At 37.2% G+C, this 10994-nt stretch overlaps 1 protein-coding gene across 2 annotated transcripts in view; it reads right to left on the minus strand.

The window, feature by feature from the left end:
• The window catches only part of LOC139939452 (protein kinase C-binding protein NELL2-like), a 34933-nt gene extending 23962 nt beyond the window's left edge, over nucleotides 1–10971 (minus strand). For both annotated transcript variants that reach the window (XM_071935380.1, XM_071935381.1), the window contains exons 1-3: nucleotides 10654–10971; nucleotides 1650–1781; nucleotides 233–383 (exon numbers count right to left, since the gene is read on the minus strand). In XM_071935380.1, the coding sequence (XP_071791481.1) occupies nucleotides 233–383; nucleotides 1650–1781; nucleotides 10654–10726 (356 nt within the window). In that variant the 5' untranslated portion in view covers nucleotides 10727–10971. The remainder of the gene's footprint in view (nucleotides 1–232; nucleotides 384–1649; nucleotides 1782–10653) is intronic.
• Between the last annotated feature and the right edge of the window lie 23 nt (nucleotides 10972–10994).

Below are 10994 nucleotides of genomic sequence, written 5' to 3' on the forward strand. Positions count from 1 at the left end.
AAACAGACCTCATAATAGACGATGTGACCTAAGTTTACATTAAACCGCCCTCTGTTGACAAAACACTGTACACAACATTTATCGCCAGGCAAAAAGACACGTAGTCATGGTAAGATTGCGTATACTTTCTAGCTGGCTGCCAAAACGGTTTTGCCCGGCGGTATGCGCCCGAATCATGTTATGGTTTTGGAGTGACGTCAGAGGTCACATCGTCTATAGGTGTATACATTACCTTGCTCGTCCTACTGATATGGTTACAATACTGCCAGCATTTCTGTTCTGTTGTTTGGCCGTTGCCAAAATGGTAAAGTCTTTTGAAGATCCTAGTAGCGTCTTTGTTTTGGCAAAGAACTCTTCTGGAATCTGAAGATTTCTATCCGTCCCTGTAAGTGATTCAAGAGAAAGCTTGCTGAAGGCAGTACAAAATCTTTGTTTTGTCTCACATCGGGGCGTTAAATCTTTAATCATCCAATCTTCATGGACCATTGATTAGTCTTTAAAATATTGTCTGGAATTCTAATGTATTATTGAGGGGAACTACCTTTAGCGTGAAATTGGTAGACAGTTCCCTGGGGATTGATCGTATCAGGTTGTGGTGAATTCCTGATGAACTGGGCATTGAGCTGTCTAAGCGTGAAACAGTACCCATGACTTTTTTATGAACCTGTGTGCCTACCATAATCTACAAAACACCTCATGTGCACTTTTATGAGTGAAATTCTGGGACTCGATATAAATTTACATGTTATGAATATGGAACTTCGGTAAAATAAATCTTGTGACACTTTAACCTTTATGAAACTCCAGTATGCTACATAAGGCCTATCAAAACTTAATCCACAAGACAAGACAAATCAAGTTTGTTAAGTTTCAACATGTCTTATCTTTTTGCAAATTATTTGAAACACATGAAATTAAATGAGTACAACAGTCAACTACCTTTACGTCAACACTGTATTTTAGCACCCATTTATTAAGACTTTCATCAGAGACACCAGTAGGTGTACTGAAAAAAATCTAAACAACTTGACCAACCTCGCAGGCCTGAAACTTCATCTGTGAAAGGGCCAGGCCATTTTCATTTTGCAAAGATTCCAACTTTGGATGATATGAGCGCCTCCTTCTGGAATATCTTAAAGGCAGTGAACATTATTGGTAACCACACAGACAAGCCTTCACAGTTGGTATATATCTCAACATATGCATAAAATAAAACGCCTGTGAAAATTTGAGCTCAATCGGTCATCGAACTTGCGAAAAAATAATGAAAGAAAAAAACCCTTGTCACACGAAGTTGTGTGCGTTTAGATGGTTGATTTCGAAACCTCAAGTTCTAAATCTGAGGTCTCGAAATCAAATTCGTGGAAAATTACTTCTATCTCGAAAACTATGGCACTTCAGAGGGTGCCGTTTCTCACAACGTTTCATATCATCAACCTCTCCCCATTACTCATCACCAAGTGAGGTTTTGTGCTAATAATTATTTTGAGTAATTACCAATAGTGTCCACTGCCTTTAAGTCAATGGGAAACCTTTGAAGGGGCACCAAGGCCAAGACCAGGGGGAAACGAAGGCCATGGCTTCCAAACCTGTGTGTTGTTCCAGGCCTGCCTCATTTATAAATAAAAATACAACCAAACTTGGTGTACCTTCTAATTCATAGGCTGGCTCCTCACTGATGTAGCCTGGCACTTGCCTAATACCCGTAGCTGTGCTTGATTTCAGAGCAATTGCCTCCAGAAAGTTCACCTCAAGAGATGGATCTACCCCGTATCCAAACGCTGTAAAGGGAATCAAGGAAATTATGCACAAATGTTAAGTGTCTCTCAGAGTCGGACAGTGACAGTTGCAAAGATAATCACACCCTTGAAAGATTTTGAGAGTATTTAGAAAATGTGCGATATTAAATGTCAAGTTATTAGAGCATACACGTTATGAGAATTATAAAGATAACAAATTTATATGAAAATTGATATTTAAGCCGCTTGATGATAAGTTACTGAGCAATGTCTCTAAAAAATAATAGTATAATAATAAATACTGTATCAGGACACTACAGTTTGACACCTACTCACTCAATATAGGATTATTCCCATGCATAGACTAATATCAATATGATTTGATAACAGCTAGGCCAACTGTAACATTTAATTTCTCACTGAACCAGCATTTAACAGGGTACAGCCTTTTGTCATAGAGTGTAGCTGCATACATAGGCCTACAATAAGGGAATCAATGTGTGGTGAAGAGGTTTTCAACTAGTGATTTAATCCCAACGAGGCCTGGTTCTTGATAATTTTACCGAGACAAAGTCGAGGTAAATTATAAAGAACCAGGCCTCGGCGGGTTTAAACCACTAGTTGAAAACCGATTCAACACACTTTGATTCCCATTCATAAATATAACTGTTCAATGATTTCTTTCAACACAACACCCCTCCAGCTATAAAATGGTAAGGCCGTCTGCCGCCCTCGGGTAAACAACTCCTTATAAGGGAATGCTGTGCGCGTCGCGTGTATCGCATGAACACATACACTGTTCACATACACTGTATGCCAAATCATTAGTAGTATTAGTATTTAAACAAACATGAGAAAAAAGAACTGTATACTGCTTAATACCAATCAAAAGGACCAATGTATAATGCAAAACATTGTTATTTTGGACTGCATTGTTTACCCCAGTGCAGTGTAAACTTCTTGTAAAAGTTTACACTGTAGCTTTATATTATAAAAGCTTCTCTTAAAGCTTCTCCTTGAAATGCTTCAGTAGAAATTTCAAATTTCCTCATCAGTGTGGATCATATTGTTTTGTTCCACATCCAAAAACAAACCACATGATCTACTCCTCTGGTCCTGGATGTGCACACAGGTCTCAGAGACTCACTGGAGCTTTGAACTTTAACATTTTAAAATTTCAAAATACAATTCTTGGCAAGGAACAGTCCCACCTGCTGATATAAAAAATTGACCACTGATGGATTGCAGAGCTCAGTCTCTACACTCTTTGGGTTGTGTTATTCCAACTGCAATCTATGGGGTGACCCAAGTTTGGAATGCTGATGTGTATAAAATATTGAAACAGGCTTGAAGGCTCATGTGGGACACTAACTGGTTGACACTATCCATTGACAGGTACTGTAGTTGTGTAAACTAACTTTGTTTGTAGGGCCACCATTCAATCCTTAGATCTGCACTCAAGCACCCACATACAATGTTGATACAACAGATTATTGACTATTACAGGTATGAGCTTTTGTTCAAAGATCCATTTTAGAAATCTCAGTGATCATCTTAGGGTAACCAGACTTGTGGACAAGTTGTTAATGGTCTGCCGCGATGAGATAGTCAAGTTGTGGCGATGCTCTCGCAAGATCACTGCTTTCGCGCTTACTGCTGGTTCACCAACTTCTACACATGATTGTACCTATTTCTACTATAAATGTAAGTTAGTTAAATGGGATCATAGTCGTGTGAGAGCAATAGTCTCGCGGGGCCAGCAGTCTTACGAGAATAAGGCAGGAATCGCAGGGAGATTCGGAATCGAGTCAGAACGATATCACCGCGACAGACATATAACGACTTGTCCACAAGTCTAAAGGGTGACAAGATCAAGAATTTGTTATTACTGAATGTATCAATTGACCCTTTACAGACACAGAATGCACCACTATTCCACCATTGTGGGAGTCTTCTTTTTGTACATGTTTAAATTTTGACACCTAAAATGGCAGAGAGGTTAGGCTTATGAAAGAGTGCTGTGCTTTGTGCAAGGAATCGATGCTTCACCAGAATCTACATATAGGAAGGGATCCTTGAAAATTTTACTAACTGACCATTTTGGCAGAGAAACATACACAAAACGTGAATGGTACAATTCATATACTTATTTATTTTGCCCCATGTTATTTTATTTTACTGATCATCTTCTTTAAAATATTTGTTAAAAGGGGGCAGAATATTATAAGGACATTAAAAATCATACAGATCAATGTTTTAAAGAATGAATGCTCTATACCTTTAGTATTGTAGTGTAATTTGAAAATGGAAAAAAAATTGCCTTTTATTACAGCTTTAAATAAATCAGCTTTTTCATTTTCAAAACACCTTGAAAGCTTTAATTGGTGCATTGACCCTGTGTGCTTATCACACAGTTCTCAATAAATCTCTACCCTATTTTAAACCAAGACTTACTTCACTTCCTTATTTATTTATCCAACAGAGTTACCCAGAAAGGAATGGAAGGACCCTATAAAGCTGGTAGTATACCACAAATGACACAAGACCCCCTTGTTATGATAATCCCCTTCGATTGTTGGTAACAATACGAAAAAATTCTGATCTATTGAACTGCAAGGATAAACTTTCACTTTTGTGGTTCGGCTTGGGTGGAACTGTTACAGGTGTGCAGTCAAACACAATAAATCTAATTGTTCACAAATGTTGGAATGTGGAGTTACAAAGTATATAAAAATCAGTAAGATTTATCTGTTGGTGTTGAAGTTGTCATTTTGTAATACTACTGATACCAATCATCGAGGGTACTTAGGAGTTTAAAAAGGAACACGTTGCCTTGGATTGGATGAGTTGGTCGTTGAAAAGCATTTGAAACCGTTTTTATGAAATGCATAAATGGTTAGATAGATAATTTAAAAGTAGTATATAATGATCCATACAAATTTACCTCGAAATTGCATGATTTTCCTTTTACTTTGCAAACTAACACGGTCAGCCATTTATGGGAGTCAAAAGGAAAACCAGTTTATTTGTAAGTTACCAATAGTGTCCAGTGCCTTTAAAACAAACTATCAAAATAATAAAATATGTTGACCAGAATATTGCTTTCCTTCATTGAAAGTATCCTAGAAATGATCTAATTTGTCACATTTTCGTGGCACAAATTACACATCTCACAACAACTATTCTTCTCTCATTGGAAAACAAGTGCAAATTTCCAAACTAAATCTGAGAAAGCTGTTTTTGTTCTCCTGGAGGATTTTAATCGTGCACTGACAGTGTGTACCTTTTAGTTTCACTTTAGAGCCTCCATGCTACCTCCATGCTTCATGTACCCTAATTTGATATTTCATTGTGTTTTATTGCTCTATTTAAAGACACTGTACACTATTGGTAATTGTCAAAGACTAGTCTCCACAGTTGGTGTATCTCAACATATAAAAAAAAACTGTGAAAATTTGAGCTCTATCGGTCACAGAAGTTGCGAGATATTAACGAAAGAAAAAAACACCCTTGTTGCACCATGGTCACACGAAGTGGTGTGCTTTCAGATGCTTGATTATGAGACCTCAAATTCTAAATCTGAGGTCTCGAAATAGAATTCGTGGCAAACTACTTCTTTCTCGAAAACTACGTCACTTCAGAGGGAGCTGTTTCTCACAATGTTTTATACTATCAACCTCTCCCCATTACTTGTAATCAAGTGAGGTTTTATGATAATAATTATTTTGAGTAATTACCAATAGTGTCCACTGTCTTTAACATTATGACTTTGTTTTATGTCAGGGCAGGGAAGGATTTCATCCAGAAATTTTACAGTAGTTTACACATTGAGTGCTCCTCTGAGTAACAACTGATACATTTTGTAAAACATTTGCTCTGCTACTCATTTGAAATAAGTCACTCACACAGTAGTAAATAGATTCAAGCATTCTTACACACAAAAAGAGACAATTGTGCATAGTTTCTGCTTGACAAGATTTGACCTATATTATACCAGTTGTTTACAGAATACTTTTTGTGACGTCAGCTGTCATTCTGGACATACCAAAATTCCAGTATACCAAGTTTTTTAAGAATACCTTTCATTAGCCCCAACGTGACTCACCAAACTCACGCAAGTTGTACCCTCATCCGGTTTGTACTTGAACAATACCGACAATTGAAATGTTTTTGCGGTATTTAATTCTTGACGTATCGAGTATAATTAAGGTCAATCCCGAGCGTACTCGATGAGCTCAGGGTCACTACACTGTCTGAACACAATGGGTCTGTTTCCACATCTGAGGTATTGACAAATGTTGCCTTTTGTTCACTCTCTCTTAAACTGATCAATAAACTACGTCATGAATTGTACTAGTGTTATAACACAGACAGGGGAACACCCCTATCCCATCATACCCATGGCCACGGACAAGCTTGAAGTCACTGGTGCAAAGTTGGCCTTGAAGGCCCCCCTTCAAGTATGTATACTGATCTAAAATATATCAATCTTCTGATAACACAGCAGTATCACAATGGTTTCATCTTAAAAGGAACTTGTTGCCTTGGATTGGATGAGTTGGTCTATAAAAAGCATTTGAAGTTGTTTGTTTTAAAATCGATATAGTTAGAAAGATGTTTTAAAAGTAGAATATATTGATCCACACAAGTATCATGCAAAACTGCACTGTTTCGATTTAACGTCGCAAACTAACATGGTCGGCCAATTATGGGAGTCAAATTGTTCCATAAATGGCCGACCGTTTTAGTCGACTAGGCAAAACGAAACCTATTTGTGTAATCATTGTACTCTACTTTTACAACATCTTTCTAACCATATCGGTTTTATAACCAACGGTTACAGAATGCTTTTCAAAGACCAACTCGACCGATCCAAGGCAACATGTTCCTATAACAACAAAGATTGTCCAATGATCTAACCAATGATGATTATAGCTGATGTTCCTCCTGACTTGTCATTTGCACTTTAGGCACAGCAACTACAAGTATTATACCCCACACTTAAAAATGGATGGGGTGGCCAAGTTGCCAAGATTATGCCAACTTGTGTACAGTTATCACATACTTTCTAAAGTTTATTTTCAGATGCAAAGTAAAAACTGTACAGTTTATTTCTTGTCAGTAACATCAACAAACATTTAATAGAGATAGAACTGCAAGATTGAATCTTGATGCTTTATCAAATGGGTTCTCCTTTTTTAAACAGGTGGACTATCAAAACAGTTTTAAAACCCAAACAAACTGGTTCCAGTAGTAACACTAACAAACAGAACTCAGACTTCTAAGAAAATTTCTTGTTAAAAATAAAAGTCTACCACATCCTACTCATTGCCCTTGAGATTGAGTTGAGCAAAGTGAAATAGCCAGTGGGCCCCAAGAACGACCACCAAGGGCCTGGGTCACAGACACTCAGCAACCCACCAGAGTTACACACTTCGAGAAAGGCCTGTAAATGGTCTAACAAACAAAGTACACACTGGCGTACAGTGTATTAATGTCTTCCTACTAAGATTTTAGGCAGGATCAGTGAAACAGGGTGTGTAACAAAAAAAACATCAGGTTGTGTAAGTGAAATTTGATGTTGAAAATAACGATGTCCTGTTGCGATCGCACCAGCAACAACAAACCCGGCGTTGCACATTTTTTACACCAAAGGAATCCAAGTTCAGTTAGATAATCTGTGTACTTGATAGCTGCTAAAAGACTAGTTCAATTGATGTATGGTGTTGTAAATAAAGGCATATTCTAAGATTAAAATGCTGATCAATCACCCTAATCCATGAGAACGTGCCAGTAAAAAACCATATAGGAAGGACGGGAGGGCGCAGGCAGCGTGGGCAAAATTCTTCACACTACCCCATGCAGAGTGGAACCACTAAACCACACTCGCCACTACTCCTTCGGATTACAACTTGTGGCTTTGGAATTCAGGTGCAATTGAATGAAATCCAACCAACCCACCTTTTATAAATGTTTGTAAACTTTAAATCATTTAGGTCAAGAACTGGGAATGGACTTTTGTGGGTATGAAAGGTTGCAGTTGCAGTTGAATTGTTGCTTTTTGAAAAACTTATTGGAATGCGTTTCTGAAGCCACTGGAACATATTTTACAAGTAGGCCTATAGGATCTATTGAACTGTTTGTTTAGCTGATTAAAAAGGATGGACTGTTCACTTATAAATTACAAATTAGTGTAACACTATCTATGAACACTATGATATGATACACAGTATAAAAAATAAAAATAAACAAACTATGTCCTATTTAAAAAATCTTTCTGTAGTGTTAATATGTTTTTTGGGTCCAGATTTTTTTCAGATAAAATGAAGCTTAGAAGTAACTACCTACTTCCTTTAAATTTATGTAGTATAGGCCTACAGAACACTTTGGTATTAAACCTAAATACTATCTTTAGCATGGAAGTAGCTTTAACCTGGAACACATAAATTAACACATTCCAGAGGCAAGGCCATGGCCAAACTTTGAAATTTGGAAAAAGAATCCAATACTTTGGTGCAAGTTATCACCTTAAATGTAAAACATTAGATAAAAACTAGTCAATTGAAAATGAACACCTTACAATGTCACACATCATTTACATAAAATAGAAATGAAGTCAATTAAAATCAATTTCCAAAACAGAATGGAATACAATCAAAACTTTTCTCTTGTCAAGTCAAGGATAACACTTCAATCAAATGAAAAGGTCACTGGGTTTCTTTGTGCATGTTTGGTTAAGTAGGAGAGCATCTGATGTTGACATCCCCTTAAAGACACTGGACAATGTCACTATTGGTAATTGTCAAAGGCCAGTCTGCTCACTTGGTGTATCTCAACATAAGCATATAATAACAAGCCTGTTAAAATTTGGGCTAAATTGGTCATTGAAGTTGCGAGAAAATGATGAGAGAAAAAAACACCCCTTGTCAAACAAATTTGTGTGCTTTCAGATAGAAATAAAAGACTTCTAGCTAGAAGTCTTGAATTATTTTAGTGAGAAATTACCTCTTTCTCAAAATCTATGCTACTTCAGAGGGAGCCGTTTATCACAATGTTTTATATCAACAGCTCTCCAATGCTCATTACCAAGTCAATTTTAAGTTAATATTTGTTTTGAGTAATTACCAAACGTGTACTTTCCCTTTAAAGTGCTAGCATTAGCAAGTATACATTCCACTTTATACAGGTATACAGTGACCCATGTGCCCCTAATTCTACCTCCATGATGTAGTGCATTACATTGCTAGTACTCTACTGACTGGCATATTTTATTACTGTCAATTTATTGCAGCCCTAGAGTGTTCAAACAGTATTACCTCAAATTCTAATGGCATTATAGCTGCCACATATCCTATTTGTGTCGCCCCTTTGAAATTTACTTCGCATGAAATTGTTAACATAACTTACATAATACTTGCGTCCTAATAATAGTGGCATTCCAATAATTGCTGCTTTGACCGAGTGCCTTAAGATACTTCTTGGATTGGAGTAGAATGTGGAGTTAAATTGGCTTCCTTTAAATTGAGAACACATGCCGTCTACCAATAAAGTGTGCCTCTGGCTCCATTCAATGTTATTTCTAAAATCACGTTTTTTACCACTGTACTTTGGCATCCCAATTAGTATATGGATGCTGAGCTGAATGGAATTTAAAAAAACATCAGCATGGAACTTGACTTTATTAGATTTTTTCTTTTCCTTTTTAAGATTACTTAAAAGGGTGGAACCAAGGATGGGCATGATATAAAGATGACCTAAAAGCAGGCCAACTGGACACAGACAATTTGAACACAGACCAAGCACGTAGTGCAAAAGGTATAGCATAGCCCATGAGACGCCACGTCCTGGCTGCCAGTGGCACTACCAGGCCTGATACTTCACGGAGGCAACGGAGGCGATTGCCTCCGTTGCCCCTTGCCATTGCCTTGGTGCCCTTGAAATGCTCTAGTAGAAATTTACAATTTCCTCATAGGGTGCCCTTTGCCAAAGAGAAAATGCCTTGGTGCCCTTGCCTTTTCAAAAATGAAGCATACAGGCCTGCACTACATCATGTAAATAACAAAGGGGGGACAACGCGGCAAATGCAACTTATAAATTAATCAATTTCTATCAGAAATTTCTTATCAGGAATGGACATGGAATGGTCAGTCTGCGTATCATCTATCAAACAGGAAGTGGAATAAATGGTATCTTTGGTTTTGACCCCTAACCATTGACTTGTCTTGTTTGAACCATGGAGCTACACATCCAGGTTTGAATTGTTGGGATGGCAAACCGTTGAGTTGTCTCAACTTTCGAGTTGTCTCCCGTCGATCGAGTTGTCCTGACATCTATCATTTTTTGGCAATTGTACCACTAAATAAATATCATTTTATTCACCACTTGCGCATATATAGAGAGTAGGATATGAATAAGATTAATTTGAATGGCATTTAAAAGGTAAAAGTGGCTCTTGTTGAACCAACTTTAAAAAGTAAATCTTTAAATATTAATGAATTGAATAGTTTTCAAAGTTCCTTATTTCTAACTTTAAACTATAAATGTATCTGACATGTCTGAGGCCTATTAAGATGCGAGTTACAACTTACGGACAAATTTCTTTATCCTGCCACCAATTTTTCACTTAAATGTACAAAAAGGAATATCTCATTTTACTTTTTAGGTAAATTTAGATACTATTTATTATTTAAATTCATTACAAATGAAAAAGTGGTGGCAGGTTGTAGAAACTTTTCCCAATTTACACTAAATTTATTAAATTAACAATCAACTCACTACACCAGTCACTGTGCCTGGATTAACAAACCACTAAACAAGAGAGAAACATACATATTCAATAAAAGCCGGCTTACATTCAACAAAACAGCAAACTACACATTAAAATGGCAACTGAACTTCACAACTATGAACATACCTTGACAAACAAAACATGTGAAGATAAGCACCACCACTGTGCATTGCAATCCAGATTGGGCCCCAACAGCCATTGCAGTAAAACCACACACGCACACACACGGTGTGCAACTTGACAGCAAGCCGGTTTTCAAGTTATTTTCCTCAAATGTTACTGTTGTTGACCAACACAAAATTGTCTTTTGCAGGAATGATTCTAGAGTAGGCAAATGCACTGGGGTGCACTTGCTATCAAAGAAAAACACCCACACGTCCGTAAGTTTCACTTCGTTCAGAAAATACACACACAGTCACACGGTCCAAATGTTCTATCCGTTTTGTTCAGATTTTAGCTTGACGCGC

This window comes from Asterias amurensis, chromosome 7 (assembly GCF_032118995.1).
Source record: "Asterias amurensis chromosome 7, ASM3211899v1".
In the NCBI taxonomy this organism is placed as follows: domain Eukaryota; kingdom Metazoa; phylum Echinodermata; class Asteroidea; order Forcipulatida; family Asteriidae; genus Asterias; species Asterias amurensis.